General features: G+C 35.9%; 1 protein-coding gene and 1 pseudogene across 1 annotated transcript in view; both read left to right on the top strand.

Annotated features, from left to right (window-relative positions):
- The window catches only part of RASSF9 (Ras association domain family member 9), a 43,988-nt gene extending 31,164 nt beyond the window's left edge, over positions 1–12,824 (top strand). The window contains exon 2 of the mRNA XM_003809889.6: positions 203–12,824. Within this exon, the coding sequence (XP_003809937.1) occupies positions 203–1,463 (1,261 nt within the window). The 3' untranslated portion in view covers positions 1,464–12,824. The remainder of the gene's footprint in view (positions 1–202) is intronic.
- Positions 12,825–21,062: 8,238 nt separating this feature from the next.
- On the top strand, positions 21,063–24,287 carry LOC100994334 (TM2 domain-containing protein 3-like; annotated as a pseudogene).
- The last annotated feature ends 342 nt before the right edge of the window (positions 24,288–24,629 follow it).

Below are 24,629 nucleotides of genomic sequence, written 5' to 3'. Positions count from 1 at the left end.
TGAGGCAGGAGAATGGCGTGAACCCGGGAAGCGGAGCTTGCAATGAGCTGAGACCGCACCACTGCACTCCAGCCTGGGCGACAGAAAAAAAATGCCTCTCTCATTAAGGGTAAAAATCTAGAAAGCATATTAATGTTAAACCATCTTTCTGACTTTACACAGGCAATGACAGAAATATAATGTGCTTTTGTTTTTCTTTCAGATCTCCAACTAAAGACATGGATTCAGAAGAGAAGGAAATTGTGGTTTGGGTTTGCCAAGAAGAGAAGCTTGTCTGTGGGCTGACTAAACGCACCACCTCTGCTGATGTCATCCAGGCTTTGCTTGAGGAACATGAGGCTACGTTTGGAGAGAAACGATTTCTTCTGGGGAAGCCCAGTGATTACTGCATCATAGAGAAGTGGAGAGGCTCCGAAAGGGTTCTTCCTCCACTAACTAGAATCCTGAAGCTTTGGAAAGCGTGGGGAGATGAGCAGCCCAATATGCAATTTGTTTTGGTTAAAGCAGATGCTTTTCTTCCAGTTCCTTTGTGGCGGACAGCTGAAGCCAAATTAGTGCAAAACACAGAAAAATTGTGGGAGCTCAGCCCAGCAAACTACATGAAGACTTTACCACCAGATAAACAAAAAAGAATAGTCAGGAAAACTTTCCGGAAACTGGCTAAAATTAAGCAGGACACAGTTTCTCATGATCGAGATAATATGGAGACATTAGTTCATCTGATCATTTCCCAGGACCATACTATTCATCAGCAAGTCAAGAGAATGAAAGAGCTGGATCTGGAAATTGAAAAGTGTGAAGCTAAGTTCCATCTTGATCGAGTAGAAAATGATGGAGAAAACTATGTTCAGGATGCATATTTAATGCCCAGTTTCAGTGAAGTTGAGCAAAATCTAGACTTGCAGTATGAGGAAAACCAGACTCTGGAGGACCTGAGCGAAAGTGATGGAATTGAACAGCTGGAAGAACGACTGAAATATTACCGAATACTCATTGATAAGCTCTCTGCTGAAATAGAAAAAGAGGTAAAAAGTGTTTGCATTGATATAAATGAAGATGCGGAAGGGGAAGCTGCAAGTGAACTGGAAAGCTCTAATTTAGAGAGTGTTAAGTGTGATTTGGAGAAAAGCATGAAAGCTGGTTTGAAAATTCACTCTCATTTGAGTGGCATCCAGAAAGAGATTAAATACAGTGACTCATTGCTTCAGATGAAAGCAAAAGAATATGAACTCCTGGCCAAGGAATTCAATTCACTTCACATTAGCAACAAAGATGGGTGCCAGTTAAAGGAAAACAGAGCGAAGGAATCTGAGGTTCCCAGTAGCAATGGGGAGATTCCTCCCTTTACTCAAAGAGTATTTAGCAATTACACAAATGACACAGACTCGGACACTGGTATCAGTTCTAACCACAGTCAGGACTCCGAAACAACAGTAGGAGATGTGGTGCTGTTGTCAACATAGTTCCAATGGCTCCTTTCTGACCTGCTTTCATGTTTTAATGTTTGTTTAATTTAATAGGAAACCTCATTTTAAATATAACACCCAAAAAATGTAAATCATATTGTAGTATTCAATAGTTAATAAAAACTAGAGAAATGTGTTGTTTCTGATGTGAAATTTCCAAAGGAACTTTAATTATTGCAAGTTCAAGCAATGAACTATTTATCACGAATGCAGCACAAATAGCTTGTCGTTGTAGAACACAGAAATAATTTGATGGGAATCATATGATAGTCTTCCTTAGCATCTGTGGAAAACGATTTACATAAACTTTAAAAGCAATCCTCAATATCAGACAGTCCAAATATTCAAACATGAAGAAGTAGAATTAAAATGTGCTGTAATATATATTTTTCCAACACTGTATAATAGGAATTTTTAAATCTGTAAAGTATATGGGAGCTACTGTGTTGTAACTGCATTAATTCAAAGTTTGGTTCTTTTAATTGATCCTTAATAATGCAAGGTATCATGTATATCACTTCCTGAACCCTTCTACCTGTTGAGGCCTATGAAATAGGCTGCTGTTGGGACATGTATAAATACTGGCAGGGAATCAGACACATATAGGGTACAGATGAGGCAGGGCCAAGTGCTGCATACAAACAGCAATTTTTATAAAGAAGCCTCAATTTATTAAGAGCTATGTGTGGATGTTTGCTATCTGGCAATTCAGATCTCCTGACCAAACCCATGTTCATTCACTGAGTGAGGTATAGTGTGGGTTACAGAGAAAATCAGTCATAGTGTTATTTGTTTATGTCCTATCTACAAAAGTTGCAATGATGGAATTTGGAACCCTTCTGTGGATAAAATAGAATCTGCTATAATTATTAGCATTTTGTCTCTGAACCTACAGAGAGGAGACCACATGGACAAAAGACTTATTCTGCTATGCTATAACTCAGATTGTCTTATTTCTTCATCTAAAGTGCTTAAAAGAAACTTAGTTCCTAAAAAAGTACCAGCAAAATCCCAAACACACTAGTAAGAATCCAAGAAATTGAAGGGATTATTTAGGTCTCATCTTGACTGACAATCATTATTATGGCCTACTATGCTTGTGTTTTAATTAGAAATGTGCTTTCTTCTCTCTCCCTTCTTTGCTTACTTTCTTCTTATTTGCCTTCCTGTCTGCCTTACTTCCTCTCTTTTCCTGCCTTCATCTCTCCTTCTCCCGTCTTCTTTTTTTCCTTTGCTTCCTTCCTGCCAATGAACACATGATGCAATCATAATGAAATAATTATTTTTTATTGTACTGTTAACTGAATACTGCTGCAGTTTATTTTTATTTAGCTGATATCTTTCCTGTGTGTCACTGCACATGTAAGTAGAAATATTATTTTACTGAGTTTTAATATGTGGACATTGGTTAAGGGTCCCAATCCTTCTCATTTCTTCTCTTTTATTCTTTTGCATACTTTTAGTGCAGGTTTTAACTCAGTTTTCTTATAGTTTTACTTTCAAAATTTGAAAAGTATTTAATTTTTTAAAGCAACTTTATTGTTAACTCATTTAAAAAAATATATTGTTCCTTAAATTTTCTTAACATATTTGTTTGTTCCTGCCTTCTCCTGTCTTTTAACTCATCTTTGGGAAGACATTTAGAATTTTCTGATTGTTTCAGTTTCGTGAGCATTTATACTATCATTTCTTGTACCAAAATAGATATTTTCAGGTCTTATTTCAAGTTGGCTGGTAAGAAAAATAGAAATTTCCATTCTATGGAAAAATACAGTGATAAAGAGTAATAATTCTGACATCGGTTACATTTTTTTAAAAAAGATAAAATTGAATAGTCATCTGTGAAAGGAAAGTTCACCTGACTAAGAGTCCATAAAATTATTCAACAATATAAGCCACTGACATATTCATTGTTCACTAATGGGGATCAAATTCAGAAGATCATCATAAATGATAAACCCATTGTATCATTTTCCTACAGTGGAAGTCATCTCTTTGAATTATTCTTATCTTTAGTGAGAAAATACTGAAAGAACATGCTTATCTATTTGACTAATTATCTGAATTCAAAAGAGGTTCTGATAAGAAGTAGGCCTGGAGAGATAATTTCATCTTAGAAACTTTGAATTAACTTCTGCTTTTATACAGTTAAGCACAGTAATGCATTTAAGGCTCAATTCTTCTACATTTTACAGTAAATAATGTTTGTAAGTCTCAGAAAGCAGTACCATTGCTTTTTAAATTCATTTCAGAATTTCCATTTGCTCATTAGTTATACAAATGTATTTGTGCGTTTGATCACTACAATCATTAAGTTTTAATCCTTCATCAGCTACCATGGTGAACCTCTTAATTTACAGTTACATGTTAATATATTAACACAAATAGAAGTACTGAAATACAATGCCCTCATGTCTGGATACTGAACTATTTGTTATTAAATTAAGTGAGAATTGGAATTATAAGTATAGAACTTGATAGAAAGTGTAATGTTATTATCTATAGAAACGTTAAAGTATAAATTCTTGAGTAACCTGACAGGTTAACTATGAAATTGCTATATGCAGCTAGAAGAAACAAACCAAAGCTGACTATTCTTAATTTGTGTAACAGGACCTAGATTCATCCTTGGTCATCCTTCCACTTGGAATTCTCCTTTTTCTCCTTCTGCAATGCTCTGAAATCTTACCCTTTCCACAGTCTTTTTAATGTGCTAGCTCTTCTATGATATACGTTTGTTCCATTCAATTAGTTGGAATCTCATCTCTGAACCCAGAAATATTTTAGAGGTACTTCTCATAAGAAGCATTTTTATTCTGGCTTACGCTATATATATTTAAGCACTTACCTAATTCCCCTCCTTCAATGAATTCTTTTTTTTTTTTCTTGAGACGGAGTCTCACTCTGTAGCCCAGGCTGGAGTGCAGTGGCGCGATCTTGGCTCACTGCAAGCTCCGCCTCCCGGGTTCACGCCATTCTCCTGCCTCAGCCTCCTGAGTAGCTGGGACTACAGGCGCCCGCCACCACGCCAGGCTAATTTTTTTAGTAGAGACGGGGTTTCACCGTGTTAGCCAGGATGGTCTCGATGTCCTGACCTTGTGATCCACCCGTCTCGGCCTCCCAAAGTGCTGGGATTACAGGCGTGAGCCACCGTGCCCGACCAATGAATTCTTATTAAATTACTTTATCATCTGTCTTGTTAGCCTTACTCTTTCCTATTAACTTCTTTGCCCCCTGCTCCCTTTTTGAATTGAGTGGCTAAATTTTAGAGGTTTGTAGCTTTTGTGTGTGTGTGTGTGTGTTTTATAGATGGTAAATGATGCTTGTACATTTTGTACATGAATGAATACGTATTTTAGCAGACTTAAAACATTAACAGTAATTGACCTTATACATTTTGGGAAAGAAAAATTAAATCTTCATGCTACTATGATTTTTTAAAATGTGGCATCAATGTTTATTTTTAATAATAGTATTACTGACTTAATAAAGCCCAAATGTCTCTTTAAGCTGATTTAATGGTTATATTATAGAATTTTTTATTTCATTGTGTGCTTATGAGAAAAAACATATTTTAGAGTTGGGTTTTAAATGGTAGACACAGAAAGTAACTTTAAAATATCCTAAACAAAATATCTATTTCATTTTTCTTCTTAAGTAAAATAACAACACCTCATTAGTGTGTAGAAGCTATTCTAATCCATTAAAATTTTATTTTTATATTTATTTAAATATCTACTGTACATGACAAAATATATTTCTGTGGCTGCCTTTTATAATTATTTTCCAAGTAGACATAATCTATTTAAAACATATTTTTCTAGTGACAAAGAAATACATTTTATCCTGATATATAGTTTTTAAATACTAGGCTATTTCTTTTCATACTGCCTGATTGGTTTAATAAACATGATGTGACAAATATTAAGTATATATCATTTTATCATGTTGTAACTGATCCAAAATAATAAAAGAAATAATTATACCTTTCTTGTGATATTGTTTTGGGTGGTCTTTTATTTGGCTATATTAAAAATAAATCTTCTTTCAGGTTGAATTATATAATTGCTATCCTTTTTTTTTTTTTTTTTTTTGAGACAGAGTCTAGCTTTGTCACCCAGGCTGGAGTGCAGTGGTGCGATCTCGGCTCACTGCAACCTCTGCCTCCCGGGTTGGGTTCAAGCAATTGTCGAGTCTCAGCCTCCCGAGTAGCTGAGGCTACAGGCACCCACTACCACGCTTGGTAATTTCTTTTGTATTTTAGTAGAGACGGGCTTTCACCATGTTGCCCAAGATGGTCTCGAACTCCTGAGCTCAGGCAATTTGCCCCCTTGGCCTTCTAAACTGCTAGGATTACAGGCATGAGCCACCACACCCGACCATGAATTATATAATTGCTAATATAATGCACAATTTATTTTAAGATTAGTTATTTCATGAAAACGTAAATATACAGGAAGTAAGATTGAACAAAACTATTTATTAGGTTTTATACATATTTCTTCCAATTTATTGTGGAAGAATATGCAGACTCTTCCTCATATTTTTCTTACATAACTCCTTACTCATTCTGAGATGTGGTTATTCTGGAGATGGCCCTATATTGTTCATATAGAGATTCCTTACTGTGTTTGATAGCAGCAGGGAAACTCATTGTATCAATTATAATAATTTATTTAACTAATCCCCTCCTTATAGGCATTTGGATGTTTTCTGAAAATTTACTATTATAAACAACGTCATTCCATCAATGCATTTCTGTAAGACTAGATTGCCAGATGTAGGAATATTGGCTTAAAGGGTAACAGAGGCATTTTCAAATTTAATAAACATTGACAATTGATCTTTATAAAAATTAATCTTTTACTACCCAAGTTGTTAATGTACTCTTCCCACCCACAGAGTATGCTATTTGTCTTTTAATTTATCTTAAAGCAAAAAATTAAGTTATATAGTTGAATGTATGGATAAGTAACTCATAAAGTGGTTTTTGGTCATTTTTAAACAGGCCTTCACACTGCATGATAAATAATTTTTAAAATAATTTTTGAAATAATTTCTCTGATGCTTCTTTAGAGTGTATTCATGCTTTAGTTGTAAACTTTCAACCATCTGAAATTAAGTTCGTTACATGCTTAAACTTATGGAGATAATTGAATCTTGTTTAGGTAATTACAAGTTATTCCACATTATTTGCCAAATAACGTTGTGCCACTGTTTTTAAATACCCCCTTTATTGTGAACCGTATTCTGGTACATATTTTGAATCTATTTTTGGATTTTTTCTGCCATCCCATTGATTTGGCTGTGTATTCACGTTCAAGAGCTACATAATTTGAATTATTGTGACTTTATAATCCTTTTAAGATTTGGTATATTTTAATTATTTATATATTCCTATTACTCGTGTTTGTTTTAAAAAATTTTCCTGTTCTTTATAAATTTTGCAATATTTATAATCATCTTGCACAGCTACAAAAATAGTCTGTTGGTATTTTAAATTGAGAGCGTGCTAAATTTATGTATACATTTAGGGAAAACTGACTACTTTAATATTGAGACTTACTGTCTGAGAGCCTTATGTGTTTCCTTTTGTTCAAGTCTTCAATTGTGTCCCTCAGCAGGATTTAAAACTTTATTCTCTTCTTGCACAAGCAATATAAGATTTATTTCTGAATTTCATACCTTTTGTGTTACTGTCATAAATTAGGTTTGTTTCTCCTCATTAAATTATTCAACTGATAATTGTCTTCATCCAGGTTAAAATTTGGAAATTCCCTACTGATTGCTTGTTTTAAGCCCTCACTTCAGAACTATATTTTATCTACTGAATTCAATAATTTCACTGAATATAGTGGATTAATAGTACATTAGTTCTTTACAGTGCATTCATGCTTTAGTTTTAAACTTTCAACCACATATTCAAATGATTCCTGCTCTCATGCATGTAGACTTTCTTTCTTACATTATTTTGTATACCAGCAAAGTGAATTGAAAAAGTTAGGAAATTCTCTGAAATTTCAAACAAACAACTATCCTTACCCTAGAAAAACAAATTAACTGACTAACAAAATTAAGATCAAAACACATTTGAATGCAAAGAAGTCTAAGATTTTTACTAATTTGCATAGGATAGAATACCTAAATTTAATTAGTAATATTTGTAATGGCCATGACATAAATAAAAATAGAATGTCTAGTAATATTGTATCATTAGTCCACTTAGGAACTTTATGAGGCTATGAAATGAATGTTTGCATAAGAAAAATGCTTAACCTGCAGAGTTTCTCAGCTGTGGCATTATTGGCATTTTGGCAGGAGAGTTTTTTGTCTGCTAGACTCTCCCATTAACTGAAAAACATTTAGCACACCAGGATGCCTCCTACAAACTGGCAATGGTACTGCTATATACTGGGACAAGCAAAATTGTCTTCGTCTAACCCCTCCTCTCATCCCTAATGTTTCCAAGCATTCCCTAGAGGCTAGTATTGTCCTTGGTTGCAAATAATGAAGTCTTACGGGAGTTCAATTATTGTTATAATAAAATACCACTTATCTTTTAAAAATAAAATTAAAAGAAGAGTCAATGACATGAGCTTGGTATATTAAGTACAAATGCACAGAACAATCTGCTTAAAACAAAGGAAGGAGGGCCTTAGTAGATCAAGCCCAATAATAATTTACGAGACTGAGACATAAGCATAAAGATGGGAGACAATTTAGGTTTTTTTCTTGAATGATGATTGACATCATCCTCATTTGCCAGGAATTCAACAGCCCAAGTTGATTTCAAAGTCTACAGAATCTTGTTAATATGCTTCCATAGGTATGGTGCTTCAGAAAGTGCTAATCAAATGATCAGATATTGAAACAGTTGTCTTAGCACAAGTATTCTATAATTTCTGCTAGGATGAAATAAAAGTTCCAAAAGACTTAATTTGGGAAGAATATTTTTCTTCAGTTTTGTTTAATTCATACCTATAGGGGTAGTTAATGATAAATTAAAACACTAATTATTATTCTGAGATGAGAAAATGTTGCTTACAAGTTACTACTTAAAAATTCAAGCAACGGCCAAACAGAAAAGAAGACTAGAGGTTAGAGAACAAGTAGCAGTCATAAATACTAAATACGTCTATAAGGCCAGGTGTTGTGGTTCACACCTGTAATCCCAGTGCTTTGGGAGTCTGAGGCAGGAGGATTGCTTGAGGCCAGGGGTTTGAGACCAGCCAGGCCAACATAGAGAGACCCTGTCTCTACAAAACAAACAAAAAATCAAGACTAAATATGTCTATAATGACTCTGGTCTGTAAGTATCAGAATTTTAGGTATTTAGTTCTCATTTTCTCAGCATTGTTAGAGTTTATGCATTTCTATCATGTAACAGCCCCACCATTCCTATTATTGAAGAACTTTCCATTTGAAAATAAAGTGAATGAAATGGCCTTCCTTGATAAGTAAACCCCTAGATTTACTTACGGCAATTGGTGTAACATATTGGAAAATAATTTGGAAATAATAGTATAGATCAACAATTCACAGCTTTCAATCAGCATTCCTACAATTCATAATAAGTAGAGGGAAAATATTCCAAAATTTGTGAAAACATATATGCATGAAAGTATTTGTCTTAGCTTTATGCATAACAGCAAATTAAAATCCTGATAATACAGGAGGTGTTAAGTAGGTTCTCGGGTATTATTAGAATAAGTTCAGATTACTGAAATTTATAAATATTAATATTTCTCATTATAAGAATACAATAGTAAAATCTAGTTTAAAAGGAATTATTTCACAAATGCCTGTAAACAAACTATGTTAAAAATAAAAACTGCATACCTAAAAGCAAATCCATATGAAATTGGAAATGCAAAATTTTTCTGCAAGTTTTTGTTTTAACTTGATGATTTTAGGGATGACATATTTCTTTTCCACTATAAATATATTTCAAAATACAGGATCTTTATAATTTAAAAACTTTAAAAGTGTTTCCTATATGTAATATTCTTCTAACTTTCTTGTTTCTTTGCTGAGGCTCTTTAAAGGCTTTTTTGAACATCAAACAGTTGCAGCGTAATGGGTAATGTCAAAGTCAACTAACTGAGAACTGGAAACCTGAAGGCTGTAAACAATTTGAATTCTAGGATGTCAGATTCCAACCTAGAAAATAATTTAAAATAAAAAAATTAAAAAGCTAAATTAGATAACCTTTAGGGTTTTCAACTTGGTCAAATTATATTGAATAATTCCTTCAATAGATTTGGTACGTGCACAACAAATATTAGGTGTTTATTTATTGCACTTGGCTCTATTTATTTTATTTTATTCTTTATAGAACCACCTTAAGAAGAGGTTAAAGTAGCCTACTAATTGAAAAAGGAGGGAGTTAAAACTCAAAACTCTGCTTCTCCTGATATGTTCACTCTTATCTCTCATTTCTTTCCAGATTAGTTAGGGTGGGGCTGTAGGGTTGTTATTATTGGCCATGATAGACAAAAGAGTCATGATTATGTTAGCTAAACAATGTATGGCTAGGGAAAAAAGAACATCATTTGTGTTTCCAGAACAGAAAAAGCTATTCTGTAAATAGAGGTGGAGAGAATAGTAACTTGTATTATTTATTTTAATATCTCTAGTGTCCAACAGAGATTGGAACCTAATATTTGCCAATACATGTTAATAAAATTAGATATGTAACAAAAGGGCAAGCATAGTGCCTGGAACTTTATAGTTATTCTATAAATGTTAACTCTTGTTATTGTAAGTAATGAAAGAAAAGTTAAATGTCTAGTACGGGTAAAATATTGCTTACATACTTTATTTGAAATGAACACCACTTCCTCTCTTTCCTGTTTCCATCACTCAGGGCAAATACATTGGTACTTATACAGATGTAAAATCAAGGTATGGCTTTTCGACTTCAAATACTATTTTTGAAGTTTTAAAATTTATTCTAGGCTGGGAACAGTGGCTCACGCCTGTAATCTCAGCATCTTAGGAGGCTGAAGCAGGCAGATGACGAGGTCAGGAGTTCGAGACCATTCTGGCGAATATGGTGAAACCCTGTCTCTACTAAAAAAAAAAAAAATACAAACATTAGCTAGGCTTGGTGGCACGCGCCTGTAGTCCCAGCTACTCTGGAGGCTGAGGCAGAAGAATCGCTTGAACCCAGGAGACGGAAGTTGCAGTGAGCTGATATCGCACCACTGCACTACAGCCTGGGCGACAGGGTGAGATTTCATCTCAACAACAACAACAAAAAATTATTCTAAGTAGCATTTGTCATATCCCAGACAAGGGAACAGAAAAGTTTTATACATTTTCAGAACTGAAGCTAAGATTTTGAAATATTTGTTAGTATCCTGTGAAATTTGCAAGTCACTGTTCTCAAGTAAGTTCAGGTGCATGGCATGGTGATTGGTAATAATTGTTTTGCTTTCCAAGTACAAATCTTATCACAAAACCTCTAAATTACCTTAGACGGAAAGAGCCCGAAGATGGATATCAAAGCTATATATCCCTCTTTCAGCATCCACGCATACCACCCCACTCCTGAAGTAATCGTCCAAAAAATTATAAAATACCAAAATGTCAAATAATGTGAGGAACAGCAGTTTCACAAAGGATGAGGGTGGTAATGGTAACTGGGGTTTATCATTCAAAAGTAAGACAGACTAAGGAGGAAAATATCCTGCATTGGAGATTTAAATTTAGGTCAAGCCAAGTCATGAGTCTTTTGGAGGTAATTCCCAAACCTGTTTCCACAACAAACTCACAAAAAGTACTTGTTAAAAATGCAGATTCCTGAACTTCACCCTGGTGAATTTGATTGAGGTGGTCTGGATTGCAGCCCTAACTTTTGTGATTTTAAAATCTAGCCAAATGATTCTAAAGAAATGGCATTAGAGTGTGGTTTATTAACTCACAGCAGAGCTGATGACTAAACACTTTACCAAGCTAAATGAAGGGATGTGGAGAGAAGCATTCCTAAAGTGATGCATAGAGCTCATTGACTTGGAAGAAACATAAAAAGCACTAGGTCCCAAGCCAAGGGTAATTGGGAAACAGAAATGTATTAAAGGGCTGATCCGGAGACTCCAGGTGCCCAAAGGTTATTGTCTCTTTTTCAAATAGTGCCTAATCTAAGATGAAAATGATGGAATAAATTAGACTACTGTGGGAACTCCTGTTATCATATAAGTACTGCAGATATTTTTTATGTGTCTTACACTATTTTCCTGAAATATGACATTAACAGGGCTTGTATATTAGTTAATTGTCCAAAAGTGTCGTTTTTCTTGGCTCAAATTAAAAGTAATTTATTCTAAAAATAATTAAGACAAGTCTCCTTTAAGAAGCCGGACATATTTGGTTCAAATTTGGGTTCAAGCCCTAGTTACTTGCATGATTTTAATCAAATTATTCAACTATTCTGTTCATGAAGTTCTTCAACTGGAAAATTGTGATAATAATAATGCCTAACTTTTTGGAATGCTTTAAAGATAGGAGATGTAGCATGAAAAATACTCAGCATCTCACCTTGTATAGAGTAGACTCTTATTATTATAGCAACCATTATTAGTCCAATATTTTCTTGATTTTATAATGAAGGATGCATCACTATACATATGTCAAAAATATGTAAGTGCCCATCAGTTTGAACAGTAGGTTTTGCTGCAGTTTCTGCTCTTAGCTCTTGGGGATTATTTACAGGGTAACTATCTGTTCATTCTACTGTTATTTCATTTGAGTATTTATGCAACTTTCACTCCATCATAAAAGTTTATTTAATATATTTTACTACAGTCCATCATTGAAATAAAAGTTTGTATGTGGATAGGAAGAGAACAAAAACAGAGCTATGAGATCAGCTATAACACAAGCATTATAAGCAATGTATGTGTTCTTCCTTGAAGGATGACCACATTTATACTTAATTTGGGGCAATAGCCAAAAGTTTTCTAATACCTGATAAGACAGATAAAGTTGCACTGTATATGGTCATTGAAAAGATTTTCTATTCACAAAACAGGCTGAGCAATTAAAGGCAGTAGAAACATCCAAGTACCCCAGAATAGACCACAGAATTTTCCTTTTTTTTTTTTTTTTTTTTTTTGAGACGGAGTCTCGCTCTGTCACCCAGGCTGGAGTGCAGTGGTGGTGCAATCTCGGCTCACTGCAAGCTCCGCCTCCTGGGTTCACGCCATTCTCCTGCCTCAGCCTCCCGAGTAGCTGGGACTACAGGCGCCCGCCACCACGCCAGGCTAATTTTTTTGTATTTTTAGTAGAGACGGGGTTTCACCGTGTTAGCCAGGATGGTCTCGATCTCCTGACCTCGTGATCCGCCCGTCTCGGCCTCCCAAAGTGCTGGGATTACAGGCATGAGCCACTGCGCCCAGCCAGACCACAGAATTTTCAAAGAGAGGTTGATGTAACTTATGTATTATAAAGACTATCACTCAGGTATCAAATGACAATTTGTCAAAAAAAAATCTGCTTTATTTTTAGAAAAAAATCATTTTTCCAGTAATGCTTAATTATGTTGAGGAATCAAGTTATGGCCAAGGAGAATTGCAGATTGTTATATTCCATGTTTTTCTCAAAATAAAGAAATAAAGGTCGTAAATATTTGTTATGAAAACCAATATTTTATATGCATATGAATTAATCATAATTCTCAATGCTTAAAAGTAATATAGAACAACTTATAAATTCTTAATGAGAACACTTAGACTTAAATTGCTAATATAACATAGAAAAAAGGTACATGATTGTTGGCTAAAAATACTACAGCATGTATTTCTTTTATTCTTCAAAAACTGTTTTTAGAAAAACTGTATTATTATAAGTATAGTACAGATACCTTATTATTAAACACATATTTTATAATAGATAACATCAAGAGTGTCACATCAAAACTTCAATTTCCAAAAAATGCAAAAGATTGTAACAAAAAAATTATTGTGTAAATCTATCAATCAGGGAAAAATTTAAATTGCTATGCAAAGGAAAACTTGCTACGGCAAGTGTAAAAATTTGTCTCAGTGGTTTGTGTTGTTTTGTCTTGGTACTCTGTGTAAGTAATTATTTTTGTTTATTTGAAAAAAATTGCTTAAGAAACCACAGTGGAGTAGAGGATTCAAATTTTAACAAACAGATGTAAAATTTAAAAAAGTGATCAAAAATGAAAAATAACCCTGCAATATTGAGTTTTGAGACTTATAAAGTGAGAGTAAGCAGGTGACTCCTAGTGAGAAGTTAGCAATGGATTTTGAGGTCATACATTTGAATTGAATTGTTCCTTTTCTGAGCTTCACTTGAGTCATTATCCTCAAACCTCACTAGCATTCTTTTCATGCAAAAGTATTGTTTTATAATATTTTGGAGAATAAAAAAGATTCCACGTCCACCTATCAGAAAAAAAGTGGAGTTGAGAGAAGCTGGGGAAAGTAACATGCTGAGCAGAAAACAAATCATAATATGGGAGAACCCAGTTAATGGTTAGAAGTGGTATGTGTACTATAATCATTAAAAATATAGTGTCCTGTATTATTTTTATTTTTCTTGTTTGTATGTGGAGGTTGTAATTGCCATTTAGGCAAACAAACTTTTAAAGGCATCTGGTGTGCATTTAATTAACTCTACTGTTCACAATGGGCTGTTCGTGTGAAAGATATATAACGCAGTTATCTAGTCTCTTTTGTTGCATCCTTCCTTTTTGCTTCTCCTACAGAATGTCACATACAATATACCTGTTTATTAGTTAGATACAAAGTTCTTCATTGATAAGCCCAGGGAAAAGTAAATATTAATATGAATTTAAAGATTTATTCTATAGTCTTGGAAATATATCTAATAATTAGAATTATTATTAGAAAAATGTATTAAATCAATGTTTCATATGAAGTGTTTATCTTCAACATGAAATACACTAAATATTACCACTATTTGTAACAAGAGCTTTCAAAGACTCTCCTAAATATTCTTTCTAAAAGTATTTCAATGAAATAACTTACTATTTGAGGATTGTTTTAACAACTACAAAACACAGATAACTTAAAGTCTTCATGATTCTATGATATTAAGCAGCACCAATAATTTTGTATCTAATAGGGGCATATTTGCTAAGAATTTGGTAAACAAAATTTTAAATGTCATTTTTTAAAAAATTATACTTTAAGTTCTAGGGTACATGTGCATAACGTGCAGGTTTGTTAAATATGTGTACATGTGCCATGGTGGTGTGCTGCACCCATTAACTCGTCATTTACCTTAGGTATATCTCCTACTGCTATCCCTCCCCACTCCCCCCACCCCACAACAGGCCCCAGTGTGTGATGTTCCCCTTCCTGTGTCCAAGTGTTCTCATTGTTCAATTCCCACCTATGAGTGAGAACATGTGGTGTTTGGTTTTTTGTCCTTGTGATGGTTTGCTGAGAATGATGGTTTCCAGCTTCATCCATGTCCCTACAAAGGACATGAACTCATCCTTTTTTATGGCTGCATAGTATTCCATGGTGTATATGTGCCGCATTTTCTTAATCCAGTCTATCATTGATGGACATTTGGGTTGGTTCCAAGTCTATTGAATAATGCCACAACAAACATATGTGTGCATGTGTCTTTATAGCAGCATGATTTATAATCATTAGGTATATACCCAGTAATGGGATAGCTGGGTCAAATGGTATTTCTAGTTCTAGATCTTTGAGGAATCGCCACACTGTCTTCCACAATGGTTGAACTAGTTTACAGTCCCACCAACAGTGTAAAAGTGTTCCTATTTCTCCACATCCTCTCTAGCACCTGTTATTTCTTGACTTTTAATGATCGCCATTCTAACTGGTGTGAGATGGTATCTCATTGTGGTTTTGATTTCCATTTCTCTGATGGCCAGTGATGATGAGCATTTTTTCATGTGTGTTTTGGCTGCATAAATGTCTTCTTTTGAGAAGTGTCTGTTCATATCCTTCGCCCATTTGTTGATGGGGTTGTTTGATTTTTTCTTCTAAATTTGTTTGAGTTCATTGTAGATTCTGGATATTAGCCCTTTGTCAGATGAGTAGATTGCAAAAATTTTTTCCCATTCTGTATGTTGCCTGTTCACTCTGATAGTAGTTTCTTTTGCTGTGCAGAAGCTCTTTAGTTTAATTAGATCCCATTTGTCAATTTTGGCTTTTTTGCTATTGTTTTTGTTGTTTTAGACATGAAGTCCTTGCCCATGCCTATGTCCTGGATGGTATTGCCTAGGTTTTCTTCTAGGGTTTTTATGGCTTTAGGTCGAACATTTAAGTCTTTAATCCATCTTGAATTAATTTTTGTATAAGGTGTAAGGAAGGGATCCAGTTTCAGCTTTCTACATATGGCTAGCCAGTTTTCCCAGCACCATTTATTAAATAGGGAATCCTTTCCCCATTTCTTGTTTTTGTCAGGTTTGTCAAAGATCAGATGGTTGTAGATGTGTGTTATTATTTCTGAGGGCTCTGTTCTGTTCCATTTGTCTATATCTCTGTTTTGGTAACAGTACTATGCTGTTTTGGATACTGTAGCCTTGTAGTGTAGTTTGAAGTCAGGTAGCGTGATGCCTCCAGCTTTGTTCTTTTGGCTTAGGATTGACTTGGCGATGCAGGCTCTTTTTTGGTTCCATATGAACTTTAAAGTAGTTTTTTCCAATTCTGTGAAGAAAGTCATTGGTAGCTTGATGGGGATGGCATTGAATCTATAAATTAATTTGGGCAGTATGGCCATTTTCATGATATTGATTCTTCCTACCCATGAGCATGGAATATTCTTCCATTTGTTTGTGTCTTCTTTTATTTCGTTGAGCAGTGTTTTGTAGTTCTCCTTAAGGAGGTCCTTCACATCCTTTTTAAGTTGGATTCCTAGGTATTTTATTCTCTTTGAAACAATTGTGAACGGGAGTTCACTCATGGTTTGGCTCTCTGTTAGTCTGTTATTGTTGTATAAGAATGCTTGTGATTTTTGCACATTGATTTTGTATCCTGAGACTTTGCTGAAGTTGCTTATCAGCTTAGGAGATTTTGGGCTGAGACAATGGGGTTTTCTAGATATATAATCATGTCATCTGCAAACAGGGACAATTTGACTTCTTCTTTTCCTAATTGAATACCCTTTATTTCTTTCTCCTGCCTGATTGCCCTGGCCAGAACTTCCAACGCTATGTTGAATAGGAGTGGTGAGAGAGGGCATCCCTGTCTTGTGCCAGTTTTCAAAGGGAATGCTTCCAGTTTTTACCAATTCAGTATGTTATTGGCTGTGGGTCTGCATAAATAGCTCTTATTATTTTGAGATACGTCCCATCAATACCTAATTTATTGAGAGTTTTTAGCAGGAAGGGCTGTTGAATTTTGTCAAAGGCCTTTTCTGCATCTATTGAGATAATCATGTGGTTCTTGTCTTTGGTTCTGTTTATATGCTGCATTACTTTTATTGATTTGCATATGTTGAACCAGCCTTGCATCCCAGGAATGAAGCCCACTTGATCATGGTAGATAAGCTTTTTGATGTACTGCTGGATTCGGTTTGCCAGTATTTTGTTGAGGATTTTTGCAACGATGTTCATCAGGGATGTTGGTCTAAAATTCTCTTTTTTTTGGTTGTGTCTCTGCCAGACTTTGGTATCAGGATGATGCTGGCCTCATAAAATGAGTTAGGGAGGATTTCCTCTTTTTCTATTGATTGGAAGAGTTTCAGAAGAAATGGTACCAGCTCCTCCTTGTACCTCTGGTAGAACTCGGCCGTGAATCCGTCCGGTCCTGGACTTTTTTTGGTTTGTAAGCTATTAATTATTGCCTCAATTTCAGAGCCTGTTATTTGTCTATTCAGAGATTCAACTTCTTCCTGGTTTAGTCTTGGGAGAGTGTATGTGTCCAGGAATTTATCCATTTCTTCTAGATTTTCTAGTTTATTTGCATAGAGGTGTTTATAGTATTCTCTGATGGTAGTTTGTATTTCTGTGGGATCTGTGGTGATATCCCCTTTATCACTTTTTATTGCATCTATTTGATTCTTCTCTCTTTTCTTCTTTATTAGTCTTGCTAGTGGTCTATCAATTTTGTTGATCTTTTCAAAAAACCAGCTCCTGGATTCATTGATTTTTTGAAGCGTTTTTTGTGTCTCTATCTCCTTCAGTTCTGGTCTGATCTTAAGTTATTTCTTGCCTTCTGCTAGCTTTTGAATGTGTTTGTTCTTGTTTCTCTAGTTCTTTTCATTGTGATGCTAGGGTGTCAGTTTTAGATCTTTCCTGCTTTCTCTTGTGGGCATTTAGTGCTATAAACTTCCCTCTACACACTGCTTTAAATGTGTCCCTGAGATTCTGGTATGTGGTGTCTTTGTTCTCGTTGGTTTCAAAAAACATCTTTATTTCTGCCTTCATTTCGATATGTACCCAGTAGTCATTCAGGAGCAGGTTGCTCAGTTTCCATGTAGTTGAGCGGTTTTGAGTGAGTTTCTTAATCCTGAGTTCTAGTTTGATTGCACTGTGGTCTGATAGTTTGTTATAATTTCTGTTCTTTTACATTTGCTGAGGAGTGCTTTACTTCCAGCTATGTGGTCAATTTTGCAATAAGTGTGATGTGATGCTGAGAAGAATGTATATTCTGTTGATTTTAGGGGGGAGAGTTCTGTAGATGTCTATTAGGTCTGCTTGGTGCAGAGCTGAGTTTAATTCCTGGATATCCTTGTTAACTTTCTGTCTTGTTGATCTGTCTAATGTTGACAGTGGGGTGTTAAAGTCTCCCGTTATTATTGTGTGGGAGTCTAAGTCTCTTTGTAGGTCTCTAAGGACTTGCTTTATGAATCTGGGTGCTCCTGTATTGGGTGCATATATATTTAGGATAGTTAGCTCTTCTTGTTGAACTGATCCCTTTACCATTATGTAATGGCCTTCTTTGTCTTTTTTGATCTTTGTTGGTTTAAAGTCTGTTTTATCAGAGACTAGGATTGCAGCCCCTGCCTTTTTTGGTTTTCCATTTGCTTAGTAGATCTTCCTCCATCCTTTTATTTTGAGCCTATGTGTGTCTCTGCATGTGAGATGGGTCTCCTCAATACAGCACACTAATGGGTCTTAACTCTTTATCCAATTTGCGTCTGTGTCTTTTAATTGGAGCATTTAGCCTATTTACATTTAAGGTTAATATTGTTATGTGTGAATCTGATGCTGTCATTATGATGTTAGCTGGTTATTTTGCTCATTAGTTGATGCAGTTTCTTCCTAGCATCAATGGTCTTTACAGTTTGGCATGTTTTTGCAGTGGCTGGTAGCGGTTGTTCCTTTCCATGTTTAGTGCTTCCTTCAGGAGCTCTTGTGGGGCAGGCTTGGTGGTGACAAAATGTCTCAGCATTTGCTTGTCTATAAAGTATTTTATTTCTCCTTCACTTATTTAGCTTAGTTTGGCTGGATATGAAATTCTGGGTTAAAAATTCTTTTCTTTAAGAATGTTGAATATTGGCCCCCACTCTCTTCTGGCTTGTAGAGTTTCTGCCGAGAGATCCACTGTTAGTCTGATGGGCTTCCCTTTGTGGGTAACCCGACCTTTCTCTCTGGCTGCCCTTAACATTTTTTCCTTCATTTCAACTTTGGTGAATCTGACAAATATGTGTCTTGGAGTTGCTCTTCTCGAGGAGTATCTTTGTGGTGTTCTCTGTATTTCCTGAATTTGAATGTTGGCCTGCCTTGATAGGTTGGGGAAGTTCTCCTGGATAATATCCTGCAGATTGTTTTCCAACTTGGTTCCATTCTCCCCATCACTTTCAGGTACACCAACCAGACGTAGATTTGGTCTTTTCACATAGTCCCATATTTCTTGGAGCCTCTGATCATTTCTTTTTACTCTTTTTTCTCTAAACTTCTCTTATCACTTCATTTCATTCATTTGATCTTCAATCACTGATACCCTTACTTCCAGTTGATCAAATTGGCTACTGAAGCTTGTGCATTTGTCACGTAGTTCTCATGCCATGGTTTTCAGCTCCATCAGGTCATTTAAGGACTTCTCTACACTAGTTATTCTAGTTAGCCATTCGTCTAATCTTTTTTCATGGTTTTTAGCTTCTTTGCGATGGGTTCGAACTTCCTCCTTTAGCTCGGAGAAGTTTGATCGTCTGAAGCCTTCTTCTCTCAACTTGTCAAAGTCATTCTCCTTACAGCTTTGTTCCATTGTTGGCGAGGAGCTTCGTTCCTTTGGAGGGGGAGAGGCACTCTGATTTTTAGAATTTTCAGTTTTTCTGCTCTGTTTTTTCCCCATCTTTGTGGTTTTATCTACCTTTGGTCTTTGATGATGGTGACGTACAGATGGGGTTTTAATGTGGATGTCCTTTCTGTTTGTTAGTTTTCCTTCTAACAGTCAGGACCCTCAGCTGGAGGTCTGTTGGAGTTTGCTGGAGGTCCACTCCAGACCCTGTTTGCCTGGGTATCAGCAGCAGAGGCTGCAGAACAGCTAATATTGGTGAACAGCAAATGTTGCTGCCTGATCATTCCTCTGGAAGTTTCATCTCAGAGGAGTACCCGGCCGTGTGAGGTGTCAGTCTGCCCCTACTGGGGGGTGCCTCCCAGTTAGGCTACTCGGGGGTCAGTGACCCACTTGAGGAGGCAGTCAGTCCATTCTCAGATCTCAAACTCCATGCTGGGAGAACCACTACTTGCTTCAAAGCTAATAGACAGGGACATTTAAATCTGCAGAGGTTTCTGCTGCCTTTTGTTTGGCTATGCCCTGCCCCCAGAGGTGGAGTCTACAGAGGCAGGCAGGCCTCCTTGAGCTGTGGTGGGCTCCACCCAGTTTGAGCTTTCCGGCGGCTTTGTTTACCCACTCAAGCCTCAGCAATGGCGGGTGCCCCTCCCCCAGCCTCGATGCTGCCTTGCAGTTTGATCTCAGACTGCTGTGCTAGCAATGAGCGGGGCTCCATGGGCGTGGGAACCTCTTAGCCAGGCGTAGGATATAATCTCCTGGTATGCCGTTTGCTAAGACCATTGGAAAAGCACAGTGTTAGGGTGGGAGTGACCTGATTTTCCAGGTGCCGTCTGTCTCGGCTTTGCTTGGCTAGGAAAGGGAATTCCCTGACCCCTTGCACTTCCAGGGTGAGGCGATGCCTTGCCCTGCTTCAGCTCATGCTTGGTGCGCTGCACCCACTGTCCTGCACCCGCTGTCCAACAAGCCCCAGTAAGATGAATCCAGTACCTCAGTTGGAAATGCAGAAATCACCTGTCTTCTGCCTCACTCATGCTGGGAGCTTTAGACTGGAGCTCTTCCATCTCGGAACCTCCTAAAATGTCAATTTAACTTAACAACAATCTCCCACCGTGATTTCTTAAAAAGAAAAAACCTGATATAGGAAAAGAAATTTAAATGAAAAAGATAGAAGCAGCAAATTTCCATTCCATTTGGTAATCGTAGGAAATATTAGAACATTTATTACCTATAACACATGAGAGGAGAGCTTCAAGTGGCTTTATTTATATATCAAAAAGAAAGATAACTCCAGAGCCTGAAGAAGATGGAGGTAGTCAGATTATACAAATTTAAGCAAAACAGTTTTAAAAAGGATCAAATGGCATTTAAATTAAGATGCATTTTAGACATGGATTTTGACCTAATATATGGGGTGAGTTTCCAGAAATCTTGAGAAACATTTATAACATTTTTTAATATCTGTGAATAATCATCAATAACATTTAACCATCTTCCTCTAATATTACTTCACTTTAGTTAAGCTAGAGAGGAGGCAATTTATGACTGAACTTTGGCATGTAAGGAGTTACATTTTGAATATGGTACAGTTGGAAAGAGACTAGATCCTACCTTTATCTTAATGTATAATTTTAAAAGGATTATTTTAGCAATGAACATGTTGGATATACAAGTAATATATCATTCTTAGGTAGAAAATTACATGGCCATTATTTCACACACAAAATAATGAATTGCAATGACTGAGAATGAAGAATCCTCTAATTACTATAAAAATAAAAAATTATCTGCTTATTTTGAACTTAAAATCTTTCAGACTTTTCATACATACACAAAAAAAGCAGACTCTCATAGCTAGTGAAGTTAAAGTATGTGATATGAGTTAAATATTCAAAGCCTGATGCAACAATGTGTCATTACAAACAGACTTAATAGCATTTTGTGAAGGTCTCTGTCACCATGGAAGCTCAGCTGAAACTGGCTCTGCAAGTTTTTGTCTCCACTTTATTGCACCTAATACCACCATTAGCTAGGCTCAGGGGTAGTCACTACTTTAAGCTTTACCCCACTACCTTAAATTAATAATTAGAGCCCATGCTTAGTGTTCATCATTCCTCATAGATACAAATTAAATGAGGCTTGAAGAGTGTCTGCTTTGTCCATGCTAAGTGAGTAACGAGTTTTTATGCATAATGCCAAGGAAATTTTTCTAGGTGGTTAGAACAAGAATACACAAGTCAGGAAAAGAAAACAAGAAAAAAAGATTGATGATAGCTTTCCTAAGCAATCAGTGCTCAATTGTCAAATATGTGAATCACCTGGCTGCTGCTTTCTCCTCATTTTGCCTGCATTTTGAGAGATTTAACAGTTAACTCTGTTAACCAGACATCAGTTATTCAAATTGGCCTTTTCAGAATCTCCTCAGACTCATTACTCTACCAACTACTCATATTCAATGTCTCCAAGACCTGTTAATTTTTGTCATGTATTTCTCAGAAATTCAATCTTTCTTTTATCAGAGTCTTTTTTAAGTTAGGTCTGGGAGGAATTTATAAGTTTATGTACTCCAAATCCATCATGTTACAAGATCAAAAAGAATACCAGACAACTGAAGGTTTTTAGATAGTTCATAGTGAAATTATTACTGAAATTAAGACCTTTGAACTCTCAGAGTGCTTTTTTTCTTCTTCAAGTTGCCTCAAGGAAAGTGGATTCCTCACATTTCTCTGTTAATGCAATACTTACTGTCTTAATTCTGAAAAATAATACACTCAGCTTTAGCTAAATTATAACATTTTCCTTAATTATAATATTCTCTTTCTTAGAAAAAAAAAACACATAGAAAGTATCACATTGCCTAGGAAGAACTTGAGTCTGGAGTTTAATTCTCCTGTAACTCACACCAGGTATCCATAGAAACAACGAAGGGACAGTTGCAATATCCTATTTATCTTTGTTCAACTATCTCTTCATGCTCAGTCACTAGAAAAATGCCTACAATTGACAAATGTTTAATGAACATTGATTGAATTCAAATTCATTAGTCATTTGACAACTAGCAGCACAATTAGAAGATCTATATCTTTTCATCTGTTTCAACAAACGGTTCACATTTTCCTGTGTATCTCCTACGGGAAAATACCAGTTATTTCCAAAGTAGCAAAAAAGAAATGGATATAAATATTATAAACATTGGGCAATATTTATAGAAGCATTATTCCTTATATAGCATTAATTTTAAAATGTTTCCTTGTTGGTCTGTTGCTTTATTGCAGTGAATATATTTAAATTGCCCATGATTTATGAGCACTGACAGAAATGTACCTCATCTATGTAGAACCTTCTTAGTGATGTCTTTGCACTACCACAATGTTTCTTCAGTGAGTGCATTTAGTCACTCCAAACTGGTGATGGAAGTGAAAGATGAGACTTCTTCTCTATGGGAACCACATCAAGTAAATCCTATCATTCATTCATTCATTCACTCAACAAATGTTTGTTGCTAGTGGCTCTCAGTTTTTTCCATCCTTTCATCTTTAAGAGAGGAGTGACACAGGGACATTCCAGAAGTTATCTGTGAAGCTACCCTCTGGAGCATGAGTCACTGTGAGGAGTTGGCCCGCCTGTTTCCCTCACCCTACCCTTGCTACCACTCCCAAGGGACAGCATGGGAGACAGAGTTCACTCAAGGTGACAAATCTTCAAACCAATTTGTTTATTCAGGCTCTCCCAGTAATCCATTATCATAGATAATTAAGAGTTGACTGTACTCTAATTATAACAAAGACATCCTGAGGTTTCGTCTGTAACCTAGAACGCACAACTGAGGATGGGCGAGGAAGCTGAATTTGGATAGACCTGAACTTCAGGTAGCACATTTAGCAAAGAGAGTCAGAGGAGGGAGAGTAGATCATAGTATAATAAATGATATGAAAACAAAAACAATTATGACTAAGAAAACAAAATTATGGGTGGCTGTTAACAGCTCAGCTGTGGGGTCCCCACTGCCTGTGCCATGTGCTGCTTTTACTCTCAGAGTGCTACTTCCTGTTAGGCAGTGAAAGTACCGAAATTACACCTTTTATGTTCAAGCAATGGTTTGTGTAGCAGGTATTCTGCAGAATTTATAGACTGCACAACAAATGTCCTCTGTGTCTATGGGAAGCTAGTCACTTTTGACTGTACAGTGAAACCTTCTGTTGCCTGTGTTGATTAGGAGTTAAAATCCCAAAGTAACTTTCTCATCAACATGACTTGATTTTGATGGAAGCCTCCAGAAACAGAATATGAATGTTTCAATTCTACCAGCTGCATGAGGTCCTGTCCTCAACGGCATTATGCTGCCAAATACATGATAAACACATTCATGACTTGGGTAACTACTTTTTTCAAAATGCTGCACTGAAATTGGGCTGGAGGCTATAAGTGGTCTATTGTTCTGGCTCTAAGCATCACCCTTGGTGGCTTTGGAGCAGACCATTTCCACCTCAACCAGTGGCAAGAAGGCCTTGGCAAGCTCTTCAGCTTCAGTGGCCTGGAAATATGGACACTAATAGACATCTTGCTAATTGGAGTTGGCTACATTGGACCAGCAGATGGCTCTTGATACATTTAGCTGTGATTATGTGCTTTGAAGAGGAGCAATGTTTAGTAAAAGCCCTTTTGCCTGTAGGAGTTGATGCGGTGTGAGTGATGCATTTGTATATTTTTAATGTGCAGCACTTGTACTTTGATTGTCTTGATGAAGTAAAAAAGAGAAATGAAACACTGAAAAAATTAGAAGAAGAAACAGAATATTCTAAATATTGGAAGAAACACACCTACACAATATTTATAGTATATACAGTAATAATCTCACTTTAATACAGTAGTTTCTTGATGCTTTACAGAAACCTCAAAGTATATTTCATTCATGACATTGGCCAACCATCATAACTCATATGGAAGAAAGTTAAAA

Source organism: Pan paniscus, chromosome 10 (assembly GCF_029289425.2).
Source record: "Pan paniscus chromosome 10, NHGRI_mPanPan1-v2.0_pri, whole genome shotgun sequence".
Classification (NCBI taxonomy): Eukaryota; Metazoa; Chordata; class Mammalia; order Primates; family Hominidae; genus Pan; species Pan paniscus.
This window is presented reverse-complemented; position numbering and strand designations above follow the sequence as displayed.